General features: G+C 38.0%; 1 protein-coding gene across 11 annotated transcripts in view; it reads right to left on the reverse strand.

The window, feature by feature from the left end:
- The window catches only part of elavl4 (ELAV like neuron-specific RNA binding protein 4), a 73,877-nt gene extending 61,111 nt beyond the window's left edge, over positions 1–12,766 (reverse strand). For 5 of the 11 annotated variants that reach the window (XM_080195497.1, XM_080195494.1, XM_080195487.1 and 2 more), the window contains exons 1-2: positions 12,644–12,766; positions 3,845–4,085 (exon numbers count right to left, since the gene is read on the reverse strand). In XM_080195497.1, coding sequence (XP_080051623.1) covers positions 3,845–4,085; positions 12,644–12,691 — 289 coding nt within the window. In that variant the 5' untranslated portion in view covers positions 12,692–12,766. Of the gene's footprint in view, positions 1–3,844; positions 4,086–10,371; positions 10,437–10,807; positions 10,919–12,643 lie in introns of those variants that run through there. The other 6 variants (XM_080195496.1, XM_080195493.1, XM_080195490.1 and 3 more) reach the window with 2 other exon arrangements.
- Between the last annotated feature and the right edge of the window lie 9,020 nt (positions 12,767–21,786).

Below are 21,786 nucleotides of genomic sequence, written 5' to 3' on the forward strand. Positions count from 1 at the left end.
ACATTACTGTGGGTATGGTATGAAGTGTATACCAAACCAGATATGGACAACAGATTTCCTTCTCTAAGTGACATTAGTGAATCAAATGGGTTTTTATGACATATTAGTAGTTTCATAGTCATCATTCCAGATATATCTAATTAATTGGTTCATATTGCAGAACTGCCATGGTGGGATGTGAACTCTCATCTCTAGAGCATTAGCCTGGTCTCTGGAGGTCTGTAATGTAATAGGCTGAATTTTCTGTGGGTTGTGTGGAGAGGCATATTGCTTGGCCAGCCTGGAAGAAACATCTATCAAAACGAATCACGTTAAACAAGTTCACCCTGCAGCCACAACACACTCTAGGTGGCCTGAGGGACGTGAGGGTGGGATTTCCTCAGTTTTCCTCCTCCCTCAGTATGAAGAAGTCCCAACCTCAAAAGTTGCCAGCCAATCAGGCTGGCTGATCAAGCAGTTGCAGCAGCATCAGAATTCACTAGTGAGCTCTGGCAGAACTCCAAGCAGACCAGGAAGAGGACATCAATAGATCCTGCAGGACCCAGACTCAGGTACACCTGGGGTTTGGATGGGGAGGGGTTGGGAAACTTTGGGGACAGGATGGGAAAGGCTGCTGTGTTGTGAATTTTGGCAGTTAGGTGGAAAGTGACAAAGTAGGGGTAACATCATGGGGCTAAAGGGCACCCCTGGAAGATGTACCCCCAACTTCCTTCCTACCTTATAACAAGTTGAGTTAAAAAAAATCACTGGAAATGCTGGAAAATCTCAGCAGGTCTGACAGCACCTGTGGGGAGAGGATACAGCCAACGTTCCCAGTCTAGTTGACCCTTCATCAGAGCAGGTGTTTGTTTCAGATTCTAGCATCCACAGTATGTTGTTTTTACCTTCCCAATCCTGCTAGTTCGTCCATACCAATCATATTCGAATCAATAGGCTTGTTAAGAAGTTCAACTGCATTTTAATTATTTAAAAAGAAATTACAGGCATGCTACCAAATTAGATGTCCACTTGCCTACCCTTCTGCGGGGATCAAATCGGGGGGTGGGCAGTAAAACACTGAGTTAGCCACCCAACATATTTAACATGCCCTCCTTACAAAAAACATGCCTGACAGAAAGTTGGGGGCTTAAAACATAGCCCAACATGTCATGGATAAAACCCAGCCCATCGTGCTATCGTTTCTGGTAATTAACTAAAAAGCTCACCCTCATCCTGCTATCTGGCATGATGAGCAAACTGTGGAAGGTGTGACTATGGATTTCTTGATTTCCAAGCCAATATCCTCTGTCCTCACCTCAGTCTTCTCCTTTATGATTTCCTTCTTTCAGACAATGAAACAGGTGCCTTCTCAACTACAGCACTGCCATGTGGAGGAGTCAGAATAGCAGCACAGTACTGTTAACGAGGCCCCTTCACTTAATCTTACACTTAGCCACAGCTCAGATACTAGCACTGCACATACTTTAAGGGCTAGTACAGAGTTAGTGTCTGCACTTGGGAGTCACTGGAAACAAATGAGTCACAGGCAAGTCAGGGGCAAAAAAATGTAGTTAATATGCATGTTCATCAGAAGGGGAGGTCACGGACAAATCCTTACTCAGTTGAGGTCGTCAATAGCGCAGCGTAAAGGAGAAAGTTGATGAGGGTGCACACCATATTGCTTGGTGCATTGGCTAACCTGCCAGATTGCCTCCTGACCCTGCCAAAGAGCAAGGAGGAATCTAGGGCTTGCCCTTTCTGCAGCCCCTGATGCATGGCAACTGCAGCCCCATAACTCTCCAACAAATCCAGGATCTCACCACAACCCCTCGAAAAACAACTTACAGTACTTTGAAAGACTTTGCATTGGCTGACGTTATTCTACATTACCTTACCTGCAAGTGTCTGACTTTTTAAATGCTGCTAGTGCTCGGCCCCTCTTGCAACTGAACACATATTCTTTGGTGAGTGACAAGTGAGTATGCTGATGGGCCTGTGTGGTCCAAGTTTGTAAACTGAGTGTCAAATCAGCTGGTACGGCTTGTCCGATGTCAAGATATCATCAGTCAGGGGTGGGCGGTTGGTTCTAGAACATGCGGGGGACGAGTCTCCTCCCCAGCATGTGATGCCATATGGGTCATGGTAGAGACATTGCATGCCCCACTTGAAGGGTCTCCAGATTCCTTAGAGCACTATGGATTGAAATATCACCCGCAGGAAGTTTTAGCAAATCAGCAAAGATGCAATGGTTCAGAACTCATAAAAGCCAGACTAAATTTGTACTGGATCAACAAAGTGTGCAGGAAATAATGAACAGTTGCTGAGAAGTCTAATGTTTCCTAGTGGTTCATCTGACAGTATGAAGGAGGGACTGATGAAGGGTTGGCAAGAGAAGTGCACACAAAAGAATATTTTGCTAATACTTCATTACTTTTGGAGATAAGGGATATTTAACAGAATGATCCTTCAGTCAGTTCAATGCATGATGAAGAGGAATGCACATGATTTATAACTTGATGGAAAAACTGACCATTTCTTATTGCACACTCTCTAAAATTCTTTGTTGGAGGTAATGTCTCAGGTTGGTGAATTAACATCTTGTGCCATAACGGAGGATGCAGATTTATCTGATTTTTCATTGAGGACTTTTTGCTGACATCCCTTGGCAAAGTAGGTGGGAATGGAGTCTAAAGTAAATGAATGGTAATTTAAAACAAAACAAAGTGTGATCTTATATGTTGTCCCCATGTTTGGAGGTGTGGAGGGCATTTAATTATGTGAGGCGGTGACAAAAGGAGACCCACCACCTTTCTGTCTCCATCATGATTAATTTTGTGATCTATGGATGGCTTTTCCATCCTGCTATCAACTGAGGCCCTTAGGTGGCCTATTAATGCCCACTTAAAGTCTCATCCAGCCACCACAGGTATTAACCTAGTGGCAAGCGCAACAACACACCGCGCAGGAAAATTGTGCAAGTTGCTTGTGATTTTCCAGGGATCCCTTGTTCAAAGGCACTCTGTCCAATTGGGGGACTCAACACAGGAAGGTAGAGGATGGCACTGAGAGCCACCTCCCTATCTTTGTTGCCAAACCCCTTACACTCCACTCTCTGTAATCCCCATCCCATGAAACACCTCCCTCCATCACTTACCTCTGGCCTGAGTTGCTCCAGAATCTTCCAGCTTCCCAATGGCACTGCTGAGTCTCTCAGCACCACAGCCATATTGGCTTCGTAAAACCTCCCCCAAATTGTGAAATTGAAGTCAAATATAAATTTCCAACTCCAGAACATATCTGGGAAAATTCTGATCTTTAGCTGAGGTTGAAAATCAGTAGTATCGAATCAGTTGCCTAGCTATGCTTGGCAGCCAATTTTCCTTTCCAATTACTTCAAGGAAAGGTGGATTAGGTTGACAGGTGATTAAGTGGACAATTGATCTACTACTACTGACTTTTCTGTTCCCCCCCCCTTGAAAGTGAAAATTATTCTATTATCTTTGCACTTTCATCATATCAGTAATCACAATATATATAAATAACTTATTTAAATATGTTTCCATTACCTAAACATTTGTGCCTGTAATTTTGACAGACATTTAATTGTGAGAAATCAATGGTTATCTTCAGTGAAGTGATGTAAATAGCTAAAAATGGCTACTTATGGCATTACTATAACTTCCACCATAGTCACAACAGCAGACTGGGAGATATTCAAAGCCTTTCTATTTAGAACTTAAAACAGACAAATAAAATCAAAACTATACAATCTATCATATTGAACCTTACAAGTTGAAAATGTTGCTTGGATCTGCCTCAACAGAATTGCTGCATCTTTACACTTTATTCTCAAGTCCAAACTAACCTGTTATTTTATCTCGAACAAGTTTGCATGATTCTATTTCACCGATGCTCCCAAATAAACTTCTGAATTCTTCCTGTGTCATGTTTTGGGGAAGATAGTTGACAATGAGGTTGGTTTTGCTGTCATCTGTAGGTACCCCTGTCTGCATAGGTGATGGACAGTTTCTACTGTTGCTTGATGGACCATTGGGTGTGTTGGACGTAGGGCCATTTGACACCTGAGGTTCCATGGTGCTGATTATCTAAGAGAATACAAAGTCGGGATTAGAATTCCATGTATAATTACAAGAGAATAAACATCCTTCCAATCGTCAGATATGTCTGTCAATTAAAGATATGCAACTTTGATTCAACTTCTTTAAGAATTACAAAAGATACTAACTGTAATTTCATTTGAGTACATGAGAGATCACAGAGCTTAAACTAAATCAATTATATATTCTGTCAGTTTAGAATCTGTGATTTGAGGTAAGTGTACTGTGCCTGTGGAAATTCAGGGGTAAACCAAAGAAGACCAACATGTATTTGTTAAATGTAAGTTGTGTTTGGAAAATTTAAGAATTTGTTTTCGAAGAAGGGTGTGCGATTGATAAAGCAGATATGTTATATGTAGATTCTCAGATGTTCAATACAGTGCCATATAAAACAATTTCACTTAAAATAAGGAATTAGGACGTAGTACAAGAAGCATAGCGACACACAATGTTAGTTGATGGACAGGGATCCAAGGGGTAGCATAAATGGGTGTTTCTCAGATTGGAAAAGGTTAGCAATGTTGTATGTTCAGGGCAATAAACTGAGATCAATGTTGTTTGCTCATGGTATGTATATGGGCACAAGGAACAGGAATTTCTAAACAGAAGTAAGGGATTACACAAACCGTGAGGATTGTGAATACTTTAGGAAGATCCAAATTAGTCAAATAGACAGGTTAGTCAACTGTTTAAGTGTAGGGTTCTGCATTTTATGAGGAAAAAAAGGAAGCAGTGTCCTCAATTAAATGACATTTCTACATGCACTATCCACTGAAGTTATGACAATTGTTTTGGAATCCCTGAAGCAACTCCCAGCAATAAATCGTAACAAGAGTGAGTGCAGATAAACAAAGCCTTCAAAAGTCATCAAAATTCTTGGTTTAAATAAAGGCATGGAGAAACATTCTGCCCCCATTTTTGGCAGATGGGAAAGTTGGAGAAAGTGGAGAATCCAACAGTTCTAATATGGCACTTATGCGAGTGGGATTTCCCATTGAGATAGTCCCAGTCCCTGCCCCACGCCAGTGACATAATGGGGTTATTGCTATGAACGGTTTACATTTAAATGTAATTAGCTGGTCTGTTTTCAATATTTATCTCTTTCAAATTAGGTCAGCTTTTAAAGTTGCTGGTGGGGCAGGCTCATTCAGAGCCTGCCCTGCCATTGCAACTATCTGTCAAAAAATGTAGCAGGAAAAGCCAGCAGCAAGTTAGACACCATTTACCCCACCTGAATTGACACATAATCAAAAGGAAATTCCACACATGGTATGTATGCAAAATGGTTGGGTCACAATTGCAGTACGGTATGCAGTTTTGAGCATCCCATTATAGAAAAAACATTCGGAACACTGCAATTGTACAACTTAGATTCATGAGAATAATCCATGAGATGGGAAACAACAGGAATGAAAAAAGATTTGAAGAATTGGCACTATTACCTTTGCATCATTGATGACTAAGAGGAAATCAATAGTTAAAAGCAAAATTATGCAGGGTTTTGATAGGTTGAACAATGAAAAAGTATTTCCTTTGGTTGGGAAGTTACGGGTTAATGCCCTTTAGAAGGTGAAATAAGCTACCCCTGCATGGTCCAGGCCACAGTTGTTTCCAGGTCCATACCATATGGTTGAATCTTAATGCCCTTAGGACAACTAGAGTTGGGAATTAAATACTGCCTTGTCAGCATCACCCATATATCAACAGCAAACAAAAAATTTCACTGACCGTAGGCCATCAATTATAAAACTGTCACTAAGAGAGTGAGGAGAAGGGTTAGGAAATATTTCTTTGCTCTGAGTTGTTGTAACAAGGAATGCTTTGAATGGTTAGGTTGAGAACATTGTATGTTTTACTGAAGAATTGAATAAGTATTTGAAACAAAAAGATATAGGATTGTGGGATGACAGCAATAGGTTAAACACTGAATTATTCTAGCAAAGAGCAAGTATGGGCTGAATGTACCTCATTATGTGCTGTGAACCTTCACATTCTACACAAGGTAAGTCCATTTGTCTTTTAGATCATTGGCAATAATTTTAACTTTGGGAGATGATGTAAAAGTGATCTTGGATCTGCTGTCTATTATGGAAAGGATGATCTGTACTGTGGGCAGGTGATCCAACAGTGCCTGACATATAGTATCACTTAGAAATAAAACTGCTTCGATTAAGTCTTCTGATCTGAATAGCTTTCTTAGTGTTACCATCTTGCAAACTTTATTTTAATGAAGTCTGGATTTAAAATGCTGGCTAAAATCGCAACTGCTCAGTTAGAGATCAGAAATTAAGATTGTTACATAGCGGTACATAAACATTATAATGACACATTATGAAAGATCTTAGTAAAAATGAACAAATAAAAACACAATAATCAGTTTTGTCATGATAAAAATTTAGCTTAAATTGCAGTGATCATAATACATCTCAATAGCTACACATCATAAGCTAATCTTCGCAAAATATTTTCATTATAGCCTTTTTCATATTACTTTGCTTGATTTTTTTCATTAGTTTTGCAAAGTGAAAGAAATTGTGCTGCAAAATTGTGTGTTAAACATCACTGGGAAATCTTAGATGTTCAATGCAGGTTCATAACTAACATTTTTCATTTGGATAAACAGATTTCAAATGTAAATGAAAGGATATATGTACCAACAATTAAATAGGACTACTGTGCATATACATACATTAAAGTGAGTTAGTATACAACAAACTACAGCAGTAATCCAAATTTGTCAAAAAATAACCTGCCGTTTTTTTCTTAGGCTGTACATCAAAATTGCATCCAAAATTACAATATGTCCTCATTTAGATTCACTTTTAACTACCCTTTCTCACACACTCAAATTAACTCGATAATTTCTCCATGAAACTCAAGACAAGATGTAATTACCATTGTGCAGCTGCGGACTGTGGCATCAGTAGCACACACTGCAAAGCTATCACTGTTTAGTTGATCACAAGCACAGCACTGCTTTTTAATCTGATTATCGGTGAAGCAGGTTATGGCTCAGAGTCTACAGCTCTCCCTCCAACATTTCTGCATTTTATGCCAAAAAAGACAATTTAAATCACTGAATAGAATATATTCTATTAGTGTTAATTGTTGAAGTAAAATCTTCCTTGGTGTCATTTTTTCAGCTTATCAGGAACTGCCTCAAAATAATGCTTTCATTTCCATTCATTCCATTCTCCTCTTTTTAGAAAAAAGCTAAACAACTAAAATTTCCAAAACATTAAATAATGATTTCCTAAAATTTCTGCTGTTTATAAGTAATCTTGTATATCTTATTGTTAAATAGGTATTATTTTCATATGATATATGTTAGTTTAAAGCATTAACAAAAAAGGCCTTCATGATAACAAAAGTACACAACTGTTAATTAGGCTAAACCTTCTGATGGTGTTAATTATCATTTGTTGCACGTCATCTATATTTTGAGTTTGTGAAAAATAATGGTGTAAATTTAGCTACTCGAACAAGCTTAATTAGGAATGGTTAATGTATGATGAAACACACTAACTTCTCTTTTTCAAAACAATTTTCTATTTCAGTGTGAAGCATAATACTTGTATATTGTAGAATCAAGAGCTATAAGAGATCTCCAGAGGAAAAATCGTGGAAGGGAGGAAAAATATATAAAAAAAGTTGCTATGGATGATCGGATCAAAAATGTGATACTTAAAATTGTACTCCCCCCACCCCCCCTCACCTGCCCCTCGCATAGAGAACGCTGGGTTAGGGAGAAATATGGAAAAGTGATCCAGAAATTTGGTTTACAATATGTAGAATAGTGTGGCTTCAATAATTTTGAGAAATATATTTTTACCCCATCAGTTATTTCAAAAGAAACATTAATTCAGACACACACAATTGTCTTTGGTCACTGAACAGAAATGTCATACATTTAACATAGCCAAAGACAGCATTCTCAGAGGTCAGAAATATATCAAATCTGTATTTCTAATTTTACCTTTTTCTAGAGTTGTGATACTGCCATCACATCAAATACTGCTCTCATAATTGAAACATGATGTGATTTATTACAGTAAATCTGTCACAGTAAGAATTGCATCAATTGAACATAAATTCCGTCAGAGGAAACCGAGATTGAAAAGAATAAAATCAAACAACTTTGGATTAAGCACAGTTAAATAAAATTCAAAAGTGAATTGTAATTTATTGTTTAAAGCAATGAAAAATATCACAATTTGCTATTATGTTGCAATTAATACCCAAAATCTATTTCAACATCATCACATCAATTTGAAAAATTCTTTACATTACCGCATAGAACAACTGATTTAAAGAAAGGGAGTAATAAAGTTTAAGAACCAGTTGAATTTATTTAATTTATTTGGCAATAAAAAGCAAAGTTCAGCAATATCTAGAATTGCAGGAAGAGGGTTGATTTGAGTTGATGACAAACAGGCTACAATACTCTTTAACTTACTTATTTCTGAAGGAAATAATATTTTGTGCTATGCTCATATTGTAGTTATAAAATGGCTATTAGATTACATTTTTTCTTAAAGACAAGTGGCAATAAACAACTTCATTGGAAATAAACTATAAATGTTTGTAGTGTCTCGTTCAGCTTCGTGATCCATTTCCTGTAATTTCCTTTCACAACAGTATTAATTCTCTCAAACATTTACAAAATATCATAGCTACACTTCTAATTAATACATTAAATTTGCCAGTAACCTTAATAGATTTTAAACTATGGCTGATTGATTTTAAGTTCTCAATGCAAAAAAACGAATTAATGGAAAAACGTTAAAATAAAACTTATATGCTTTGAATAGTATTTTTGAAACAAGATCACCATAAAATTTTGATGGTTACTAGACAAAGTCAGCGATTTTTGAAACTGAAATTAACACCAATTCCAACTGTTCTTCAGGATGTTTTGAAACCTTTTTCATTGAGCTATAAAATATTTCCCCAGATTTCAGGATTATTTGTTTATTTAGGATGACTTAACTAGAAATTAACTAGCATTGAATTTTTTATTTAAACTTTCTATTTAATCAAGAACATACTGTAAAAAATGCTCTTCATAATATATATAGAAATAATCTTGCCATTATTTCAAAGGAAAATAAATACATGAGAAAAATCAATGCCTATCTTTATTTGGTGTATAATTTATCTCAGTGATGTTCTACACAAACAAGATTTGTTGTTTGACATGCTTTCTGATCTTTAGGCCTTAAGAAATTTTCCACAATCTACGCTAACACTATAATGCACATCCTATATTCTTTTCAGGACACAAAATCATTTTTAAAACCGATCTCCAAATTTAACAAGGATAAAAATAACTCATTCTACAAACATTCTAAAACGAGTTTGCAGTGTCGCCCTGCTTTAATTGTAATCGGTCATTTTTGCTTTCATCAATCCCTCAGATCAAATGCATCATACATATTGATTTCAACTGAAGAATTAATTATTCCTCTTTGCTAAAGCAAAACACATCCACTACAATGATAAAATTGGTCTCAACATTAGTATCTTCACCAGGTTCAAATAATCCTATTGGCAGACATAACAGGATAGCCTGGTGAAAAATTGCAGTGATGACTGTAACAACCACCAGCAGTGTAGTGCTCACCATTTACTGTTACAGGTTTTATTTGACCAATTTTTTCTTATTGACTTATACAATTTCTTCCACATTGACAGGTACATCCATATAGAAAGAAAATCCAATAAAATGGCATTCACTCTTAAGACACAGATGTCAAATAATAGCTTTAACTGAGCTAGGTTCAGTCTGGAATATAATTAACACCTTTTGAAACAATTAAAGTTGTGACTCTCAGAATGGGAGAGACAATCACAGTGCCTGTTCTACTTTCGCTTCATGGTATTCCCATATGACTGCCACCTGCTCTCAGTTCAGCTTCCTTTAGCTTGTTTCCCTGGCAACCTTTCACAGGCTTTTCTTTCTAGCTATCACTTTCATTTCAGCTGTTCAGTCTAATCTTATTTATATTACACCCATCAAAACAAGTATCTGATGGAAAAAGCCCACAGAACACACTGAATGGAGAGAAAAATATGAATAATTCTATTCTGTTCACCTCCCCATAAATGCTCACGAACACGACAGGCTTGATGTTCATGTATCTGCAAAATAAATATGCTTAAACAGATAAACTACATTCCTCTATTAACACAGAGTTTCTGTTTTCAAATACTGTACAAAACAAAGAAAATGTTACCGATGCTGAGGCAAATAGCAAATCTTTTAAACACCTACCATTTTTAAACCACCCCACTCCATTTTTGATTAGCAAGAAATCTGTAGTCTTCAGTGAATCAAAACCGAAAGGGCGTTATGTAAAAACTAGGCATGCCTTCTCTACAACACTGATCTTTCGAGTTACAACAATTCAACATATTCTACATAGTACAGCACACAAGCCTCCTCCTCTCTGATGAGGTCACGATTGAAAACTCTTTGAAATACAATATGTGTTTGTATGGGTGCTTACATAAATCACATCCTTGAAATCAACCACAGAACAGTATTTTTGGCCCTCTCATTCTGAAGCCTGAATATTAAATAGGTTTTTAATTTTGTTTGTTTCCTCACAAATAGACTTTCATTAATGCACCAATAAAATGTACAATAAACTGAACCATTTTGGTACATTTCTCAAGTAGATTAAAATATACCAAGTCCTAGTACATACCATAACCATTCTTATTGCACAGGATTAGATCTTATCGTACTTGAAATCTCCAGAAGACTTATAATATTTCAATTCCTCTGTTAAGATCCAAAAGCACAGTGAAAGTGTTTGTGTAAAACAAAAGAATAAAGCAGTACTGAGTCTATGCTACAGGAAACAACAAATCAGCTCAGAGAATTGGCTGGCTGCTTTACCCTTTTACTCCCATTTATGGGACCATCTGTCACTACTGCTTGTTTCTGATTGGCTAGAAAAATAAAAGGCTGTCATGACATCAACCACTATTGAAATTAGCTTTTACCAGATTGACGATGTTAATGATGCGGTGACCTCTATCCACAACAGAGAAAAGCTTTTGAACCGCACCATGTCCCTGGTAATTAGACCGAGATTAAGAAACCAACACACACACAAATTTTCACTGAATTTTGTTTACTATAAATTTGCAAGTCACATCTTCAATATGCAATCTGCAGAAGACAAGATGTCATATCTCAGCCATGCATCAATGCTTGCATCTCACATCCATTGTCAAGCAAACTGAGCTTTAAAATTAAAATGTTTCAACTACCTTATCTACTCTGACAGTTGCTTTCTCAAGACGTACATAATTAATGCAAAGCCTTGGGGTTCACAGACTACTTTGTATATAAAAAGAATTACAGAAAGAAACCAAATTTATTGCTGGTATCGGTAACTCTTTTCCCTTAAACTATTATTTTGTAATCTTTATTTTTCCAAACTGAACATGTTTGATATGCTATTCAAAACTGTCCCCACATGATGCTTATGTCCAACTTGAAACACATTTCTATACTGTAGTATCTTTCAAATCCTATTATGTCAACTTATATTGGCTATTTATCATACATGCAAAACAGCATGTTAACTCTATCCTTCAAAACAATAGCCAGACGAACTGTTAACAGTCGACAGCAAATCTTCTCAAGAAAAGCCAATACAAAATAAATTGGAATTAACGTAAATCAGTAGCAGCTACTGCTTGTACAAATAAATTTAACAATCGTACCAGCAATGCGGGATGTATATCTAATAGCTTAACAGTTGAAGATACAATTTAAAAAAGCACTTATGGGATACAAATATTTGGCATAAATTCCTGAAATCAAAATAATATCTTCTCAGCTGTTAAGTAAGGAGCAGAACCCTGTGACAAATTCATGATCCTGTGCACCAGCATGCCATAATTCAAGAAGTCAACCCAGTGAAACAGTTCCAGGAGTATGAGCCAAATGTTTTGCAACAATACAGAGAAGCAAAGAACAATTTTAGTTTGTGTTGAGTGCATTTCTTGTCAATATTCTTTTGGTACTTTACAGCAGTTGATGGAACATCGTTTTTCCATTATAAGCTTTTCCCTACCTTCGCAAAGCAATAATTTTTATGATCAGCCAGATTACGTCCTCACATATGAAGTTGCAACGGCCCATTTTCTTAAAAAAGTGATTAATGATAAACTATACAGAGATCCCGCAGTTGAGTTATCTGCGATCAGCATGATCTTTTAGCAGTTCTGATCAACATGAAATTTGTCCCTAAGTATCTCGGCATCAACTGCCATCAAGCTCACATGAACCTCATTTCAGCTAATTCAGCATTAAGTACCACCGATTCATAGCATTTTAAAGCCTTAAACAAAATCTTCCAACAACAGCCTATAGAATACGACAACTGTATTGAATCTATTGAACAAAAATATAAAGTATCACATTAATCTGAGACTTCTTAACTATATTACCCAAACAGTAACAATTTGCTTTAATTTAAAAGAGCTATGTACAATATGTTAAAATGCGTGCCAAAAAAAAACCTTACCTCATTATTCAATAAATCAGCGTTTACTGTCCTGCTAATTTCAAACATTTTACTGATAGTTCAGTATTACGCAATCAAAATAATTCTTTTGATGCACGTTTAGCAAAATATTACACAAGTGGCTTTTCTTTTTTCCAGATTATACCATGCGATAGATTGGTCAAGTCTTCCTTGTCTTAATCTGCACTACTCCAACAGACAGCAATACAATTTTTCCCTTATCAAATTCACATTAAGACTGTGTTAGACGTTTTGCTCAGGGAGATTATGTTACTCCAACATGGCTGATGAGCAAGTGTTCCTCTCTAGTTACAGTTCTCTGAATTACCACAAGGTGGGCAGTGTGCACAAACTAAAGTTTATTTCTTTTTTCTGCATCTTTGAAAGCAAACTCTTCAAATACATGCACTTAGAGTCACGATACAAAAAAGCAACTTGAACATTTAGAGCTTCATTAAAGATTTCATAAATTTCTACAGTCAGAGCAATATCATACACTAATTTTTAACATGAAACTTGAAAAACAAAGGTACCAAGAAATGCAGATACTGAAATTGAACGTTCAGGCCAATGTAATAGTAACAGTTAACAACATTCAAAAATTCTCAAAAACCTGATAAAAGCAGTAATATCACAAATCGTTGTATAATTTTAACCCCTTTCATTAGATGGAATGAAAGTGAAGAGTTTGGCCATGATTCTCCTGCTTGAAATCTAAGTTCTGTCACCAGCAGGAAAATTGGTGTGTTTCCTGCTGGTGCTGGCAGAGGTACTGAGGTGGGATTCAACCACTTTAAAAGTGAAAAACCTGCCCCCACATGAATCATGCCAGGACAAACTCACCAGGTATGTGAGGCTCCCAAATCAGCAATCAGCTGTTCAGAGCTGACATTCAAGAACAGTTGCATCTCTTCCGTCTTTATGAATAACTGACGGAGAAATAACACAGGTGGGATCTTGTCTGTGACCACCCTGCTGCAAGTGAGAATGGAGAATTTGGCATTTTAGTCAAAATTCCATTCACTATCAGCAATACTGGAGAATCGCAGATACGAATGCAAATGGAGATTTTTGGCGACAATTTCACATTAATGGGGCAAGCATTTGATCTTAGGCCTTTTATGAAACCAATTTTTGTGAGTTGTACTATGGAATTACTTCTAACAGTCTCAACTGCAGCAAGCACCCAAAAAAAACTAATTGAAACCTGTAACTGAACTACATCCCAAACATTTAGTTCATGAGAAGACTAAGTAGCTATTACACACAATGTACATTTAAAATATGTGATAACACTGAATCAAACATGTAGTTTTCCCCATCAGAATTGTTTCTCAATTATTCTATCTTTCACACAGACCCATGATATTAAAATAAGGAGTAGTTTTATAATTGTATCTAGTACAGAAGCAGGCATGTGGCACAATGAACTAGGGTTTGAGTTTGTGTATAATAAAGGAGAGAGATATAGATTAGCAAATGTAATGCCTCATGAGTTACCAATCTTAGTTTACTATTTGAAGGCGAACACTCCGCACACAGGGAAGGAGAGTTACCCCAATAGCAGCCCTTGCATACCTCCTATTGACCAGCTGCTACTATCTTATTCATAAATGGTGAATATGATGAAAACAACCATGAAAAAAGACTTAAATTCCTGCATTGCACCTTATCATAGAACCGCTGAATCTCCAATGGAACATCTCACTCAGTACTTCTAATGGATAACCATGTGCTGTATGTTTTAGAAGTTTTCTGCCTCTACTCCCCCATTGTCACTCATTTCCCCTCAACCAGCCCTTTAATCCTTCAGTTTGTCACTTATAATTTATGTTCCTGGTGATTCCTCTGCTTTTTCGAATAGATCTTCCATTTCCATTCTGTCAAGCCCCCCTCCAGATTTTGAGTATTTCAATTAAATCTTCCCTCAGCCTCTTTCACTTCAAAGATAAAAGCCCAGCCTATCAAACCTTGAAACTTGGCACAGTTTAGCAAAAGGTAAGAGAAAATAGCAATAATATGAAGTTTAAGGGTTCAGTGAGAAGTTTTGCAGGCAAAAAAAAAGGCCAGTGGAAGGAAAAAGTATTAGGAAGCATTTCTGCTTTCTAGGAAGGGTCAGAGATTTAGAAAAAAAATGCAGTTAAAAAAATGGGGCCGGACAGAAGAGGTGTTGTGAAGAGGAAGTACTTCAGGCTGAATGGAGCATGAACTGATTGTACCTAGAATGAACTATTTGATCAGCCCTGGAGCTGTAGGTCAGAAAAGCTTTTAGCAGCTAAAGGACCATCAGTTCCTTTTGTAAACAATCCTGACTAATCCCTTTGATCTGCTCTGGAGCTGCCAATCAAAGCATTCCTAAGGGCTTTCAGAGCTGCTGGGGCTCATTCAAGCTAGAAAGGGGGATTTCCCTGGTGAAATTGAATGTTTCTATCAATCATAGCACTTCAAAGAGGTTTGAGAGCAGCTAGAGCTTATGAGAGAAAGCAAGAGAATCTCTCTGGTAAAACTGACAACCTCTGTAACTCAAAGCACTTCAAAGGGGTCTGGTAACACATTGGGCTTCTGAAATCAACCAAGGGCAATCCTGACCGCAGAGTAGCATGCTCTTTTGATTTTGAAGACTTCGGTGCTTGGGGGCATGCATGGATTCTAATGAGACGAGGTTGTTAAGGACCAGATCAGAAACTCGAAGGTATATTACGACGTTAGACTGGACTCCAACTGTTTTTGATTTTGGCATTAGTGTGAGCATAAGATGTTTCACTCCAGCCGTGATTTTATTGACCTGCTAGGAAGCTTTTATTAATACAAACCTTTTTAAACAGAACAATTAACTACAACAAAAATAACTAGCATAACTTCTACCAACTAAAAGACTTAAACATGAGAAGATACAATTCTTAATTGCTAGACTATCTCTGTTATTTCCAACTTAATCAATATTCCTCTTTGCCTTAAATTCCTTGTCGGAATCAGTTGGTAAAACATGCAGGCCTACATGGGTTGCCAGCCTTCAGCTTACATGGATTGCCAGGAGGGGGCAGGGAGAGATAGAAGGGGTAGGGAGAAAGTGAGGAGGGGGGGAGGGAGAGATACCTATTTTCTAGCAGGTCCCAGGCCTCAATCTCCAGAGAGAAAGAAGGAAGAGCTGCTGCTCCTTGCAAATCTGAACAGATAACTGCCTGCTTGTCTCTCTGTAAGCCTAGCTCCTACCATTAGCACATGGTGCGCTCTTATTCATCTACCTAATTAAACCCTACTCCGAAACCAGAGGACAATCCATAAAATAGCAAAACTGCATTAACTCAGATTAAAATAAACACCCCAGTAACTAGGAGCAACTATTCTTCTTCATTCTCAGTAGGTGGGCTGCCTGGAGCAGACAAAGCAGCACAAGTTTAAAACAGTCCCTTTCCAAGAAACATGACATGAATATATTCCTTAAAGGCACAGTATCATCACAAGGCCACTTCAAAGATTTTATAGAATACAGATGATTTTTTTGCAAAAAATGTCTGAAATCATTTAGGGCAACAAGGAGAAGTCCAGCATGGAGCAGCAAAGTCAACCCCTACACCCCAGCCTCACACCCCCAATACCCAGGTTCTATGAGGTCCTCCCTATGCCACCTGACAGAATCAGAAGAGCCTATAGGTACAGTTGGAGGCAGTACTTACTTACTTACTTACCTCCCATCTCAGAGTCCATGGTACCTGGTCCTTGATTATCAAGACCAGGAAAAATAGGCAACTGCTGGACTTCCAGCTTTGGGACGTGGGGGGAGTGGTGGTGGTTGGATTGAAGGGACATATTGGGTGGCTGCAGTATCTGGCCTCAAACCCAGTAATGACATTCAAATGTATTGACCCCTTTGCCCAATGCCTGCCTCAAAATCAAAATATGAAGTTCATGTTCCAGTCCTATTACATAGAATAGGACTTGGTTACAGTGATTGAAAACAAATAAAACTATCTTTTGGAAAGAATGAACTCAAAGTGAGGTTAAAGTAAAAAGCTGCAACTTAGAGCATTGAAACCCAAGGGTCACAAATTTGTTCAGTAACAGTTTTAATTTATTTTGCTAATTGATTATTTGCAGTAGAAATTCTAATTTTGCTTGCACACCAAATTGTAGCCTAGAATTTATGTTCTGTCTGCTTTAGAGACTGAACTTCAGAGAGTAATAAATCGTTGGAATAGAGCCTTAATTTCAATCTACAGCCCACATAACCATTTCGACATTTTTGCCTTGAGAAATGTTCAGTGCTAAACAAATATTGGTTAAAGGATATCTAGTAGAAAAGGTTGGTCTTCAAATTTGTATACCATTGTACTGAAGTAATAGTACAGTACATTACAGAAGAAATATTAAGTTATTCATGTGAGTAAAAGAGAATCCTGAAATGTTCTGTTTGGAATCAGTCAGTGTTTTATCTTATTCATGGGGAAATGAAAACATAAAAAAGTCATTAAAACACCTACCTAATGTGGTGCTGCCCTAAAGCCAATTTATCCAATCAATGCTGACCTATTGGTGCATCACTATCTGCTGTGCTGTTGAACAATGCTTAGCACAGTATAGTAAACAGTAGTACTGGTAGTGTCATTTGCAGTCTATTAGAGAATCACTGGAGCTTTCATGTGCAAGGGTGTGGTTATGAAATCCCTCTAAAACAGTCTTCATACTAGTTTCTTAACAGTGCTGCATTTCCTATTTCATGCTCAGCAAAGCAAGCAAACATTCTGCAAAGAAAGTGATCAATAGTTTTAGCTTTTCTCTTCTTTAACCATGATCTGCAATTCCTGACAGCTCCCTTCTTGACATTTCCCTCTATGCAAGTACATATACAGCCCTGAAGTACTGATGGACTGGTAAATTGCAAAGTTAGAGTTTATATCGGGGATGGAAAGAAGACTCAACAGTTTTATGTTTCATTTAGATTCCACTGCAACTTGCAGCAAAAGTGAGAAATGGTGTAGGCGCATCTGCCCTAGCAAGGACGCAACCATGCAAGTAATGGGTTTAATAGAGACTCCTCACTCCATCATTTCCGTCCTTGGATTTATCAATCTAATTTATACCTCTACGAGACAGTGGCAACTTGGAACAGCAAATGAACAAGGATGATGATAGAATCTTAAAAGGGAAATTTCTATGTTTCACTGTGATGTGATAAAGAATATTATTATTTTACCACAAAGCAATGTTTTTGGAAAATTATTGTGCATCAATTTAAACTGCTGATGTCATTTAGAAGTTTCTCGAGATTATTTCATGCAAGTGGGGTTTGGCTACAATGCAGGGAAAATTGCAGAATGGTTATTTGCTTGGACATTCCCCTTGTTAAGGTATATTTGTTGGAAAAGAGCAACAGCAGGCAACATGTGAAGTCAGGATCATAAGGCACAGCCATGAGAGATTGCTATTCTCCTACAAATAGCCAGTCTGTAGGCGAACAATCCGCAAAAAATCATTCTTCAATATAATCCAGAAACTTATGTTAGGTGATCTATATTCCACAGGGAAATATTTAAAATTTAATTCTTGGGACTCTGAGATCATCAATGTTTATTGGCCATATCTAGTTCCCATTGAGGTTGTGTTGGTGGACCTTCTTCCTGAAACTTTGCAGCTCATGTGATGAATGTGGTCTGAACATAATGCTAGATAGGAAAATCCAGGATTTTGACCCAGCTAGCATGAAGGCATTCTGACACATGTCCATCTTAGCATTGTGTGTGACTTAGAGCTGATGGTGTCCTTGTTTTTCTTGCTCTTCGAGGTGGTGGAGATTGCAGAATTAGAAGGAATGATCGAATTGGTGATGGTTTCCATGCAGCTTCAGTTCACCAATGATAGATATTTAAACTAGTGAATGGGGTGCCAGTCAGATTGCTTTAAGGCGAATAGCACTGAGATGAGTGTTGTTGGAACTGCATCCATCCAGGCAGCTGGAGAATATTCAACATACTCCTGACTTCTCTGTTGCAGGTGACAGAGGGACTTTTAAGAATTAGGAAGTAAGTCCCTTGCCACAGAAGCCCACAAATCCTAGAAATCAGTGTGTCCAGTAGCACTGGCATTTGTCTAGCTGGGCCAGTTCAATTCTGATTAAAAGTAACCCTAAGGTAGATGATACTGAAGAAATTGGTGACGGCAATACCATTGAATGTCAAGGGAGATTGTTACACTCACTTTTGTTATTATCTGACACTTTGTGACACAAATGTTTCTTGACAATTCATCAACCCAAGTTTGACTGTTGCCCAGAATCTGATGCACACGGGCATGGATTTCATTATCTGAAGAACTGCGAATGGAGCTGATCACTGTGCAATCATCAACCAACAATCCCATTTCTGATCTTACGAAGAAAGCTCATTGAGTAAATAGCTGAAGACAGTTCGGATTAGGATGCTGCCCTGAGGAATTTCTACAGTGGTGAAATGATGGATCTGCAACAACGGCAAAGGTTCTACCTTCTTCAAGAGTCACTGGATTATACAGACGTTCTTCTGATCATGGAAATGCAGACTGTTGCATCGTTGCAGTACCTTCCACTGGTTCCAATACTTATCAAACATTTGTTTTTTTTGGAGAGGAGTCCTGAAATCATTGTTTAAAGCCTGATGCTTTGGCAGGCCTGTTAGAAAAATGGCTGTCATCGTCAGGATGCTTTGTATGCCTAATTAGAGACAGCACTGTTATAAAATAGTTATAATACCCAAAATTGAATTACCGTGGCAAGTGTGGTGGTGGTCAAGGCAAAATTATTGGAAAATAAGGCATAAGAATGGTTGGGGGGAAAATGTACTCTTGAAGAAGTTTTTTCAAATTCGTTAATGGATTCATCCCATTAACTGGTTAAACCAGCATTTACTGCCCATCTCTAGTTGCCCTTGAGAAGATTGTGGTGAGCTGCTGAACTGCTGCAGTCCCTGAGGTGCAGACACAGCCGCTATGCTGTTAGGGAGGGAGTTCAAGGATTTTGAGCCAGTGATGGTGAAGAAATGGTGATATATTGCCAAGTCAGGATGGTGACTTGAAAGGGGAACCTTAGTTGGTGGTATGCCCAGGTATCCAGTGCACTTGTCCTTCTAGATGGTAGTGGTTGTGGGTTTGGAAGATGCTGCCTAAGAAGCCTTTGTGAGTCAGAATCATAGGGCGCAGAAGAAACCATTCAGCTCATTGAGTTCACATCGACACAATAAAAACACCTAAACTCCCATCTAAAACCATCTGCCAGCACTTGGCCCATAACCCTCAATGATATGATTTATCAAGTGCAAATCCAGACACTTTTTAAAGGATGTGAGGCAACCAGTCTCTAATACTCTCCCAGGCAGCGCATTCCAGGCTGTCACCACCCTCTGGGTAAAAAGGTTTTTCCTTGCATCCCCCTCTAAACCTCCTGCCGCTCACCTTGGACCTCATGACTGACCCTTCAACTAAGAGGAATAGTTGTTCCTTATCACTCTGTCCATGTCTCTCATAATCTTGTACACCTTGATCACGTCCCCTCTCAGTCTTCTCTGCTCCAATGAAAACAATGCAAGCCTACGCAATCTTCTTCATAACTTAAATGTTCCATCCCAGGGGCATCCTGGTGAACCTTCTCTGCACCCCGTCCAGTGCAATCACATCCTTCCAATAATTTGGTGACCAGAACTGCACACATCACTCCAGCTGTGGCCTCACAAAACTCCAACATGACTTCCCTGCTTTTGTAATCTATGTCTCGATTGATAAAGACAAGTGTCCCATATGTCTTTTTCACCACCCTACTAACATGCCCTTCCACTTTCACAGATCTGTGGATGAATATGTCATGGTCACTTTGTTCCATAAAACTTCCTAGTATCCTACCATTCATTGTCAAATTACTCCTACCGAAGTGTATCACTTCACACTTTTCAGGGTTAAATTTTTATCTGACACTCATCTGCCCATTTTGTCTATATCTTCATGTAGCCCAAGACAGTCCACCTCACTGTTAGCCATCCATCCAATCTTTGTGTCATCTGCAAACTTACTAATCCTAACCCCCACATCGTCATATATATAAATGACATTGAAGACTAATAATAGGGGACCCAATACAGAACCTTGCGGTATGCCACTGATCACTGGCTTGCAGTCACTAAAGCAGCCTTCTGTCATCACCCTCTTATCTCCTACAACTAAGCCAATTTTGAATCCACTTTATCAAATTATTCTGTTTCCCATATGAATTTACCTTCTTTACAAGTCTTCCATGTGGAACCTTGTCAAAGTCTTTGCTGAAATCCATATAAACTACATCAACTGCACTATCCTCTACATACCTGGTCACCTCCTCAAAAAATTCAATCAAATTTATTAGGCATGACCTCCCTCTGACAAAGCTATGCTGAGTCTCCCTGATCAAGCTTTGTCTCTCGAAGTGGAATTCACTTTAATTGTCTTCAATGTTCCAGCCATTCTCCAAAGTAATATTTGATGGGAATACTTGCATTAGCCTTTTGGCTAAGCAACACTTCAACTTTTATTTCATACCATGAATACCTCAGCTCCTTGTTCTGATTACTGGCAGATACCTAACTGCCTTCTCACGGCTTCCAAGTTAACTCTATTCAGTGCTTTCTGTCACAAGGTTATGTGAGGGTCAGTGCAGATTTCTTCCTCTAGCTGCTTTTTTCCTTCACAAAATCCAAATTGAACTTGAGCCCCAGCTGCATTTCGAGGTATGTACAATGAAGTATTTAATTTGTTTAATGTGTAGTCTAGATGATTAATCATCTCCTGTTGACTCTCTAAATCCAATGATTGCTGTCTACACCAAAGCAAAACTGCAACTGCCTAATTTCTGACCAATCACCCAAAGAACTTAAACAAAAGAACCTTTACCCATACAGCCTATCTCTAAGACAACATGGTATGCTTTGGGATGTCCTCTAACAATAATGTAAATTAATTATTTTGTCTTCAACATAACTTTTTGATTCGGTAACCCATATGAATAACTGACATTACTGTTTACGCACTTTCCTAGAATTAGCTATAGAGATTACAATCGACACCCTGGCTCTACCAAAATGTCCAGAAATGGATTGGTCATCCAAAGTACTGTGTTTAAATTTCTAATTCTGGCTCTGAAGGTTAAC

This window comes from Carcharhinus amblyrhynchos, chromosome 9 (assembly GCF_965287045.1).
Source record: "Carcharhinus amblyrhynchos chromosome 9, sCarAmb.v2.hapA, whole genome shotgun sequence".
In the NCBI taxonomy this organism is placed as follows: domain Eukaryota; kingdom Metazoa; phylum Chordata; class Chondrichthyes; order Carcharhiniformes; family Carcharhinidae; genus Carcharhinus; species Carcharhinus amblyrhynchos.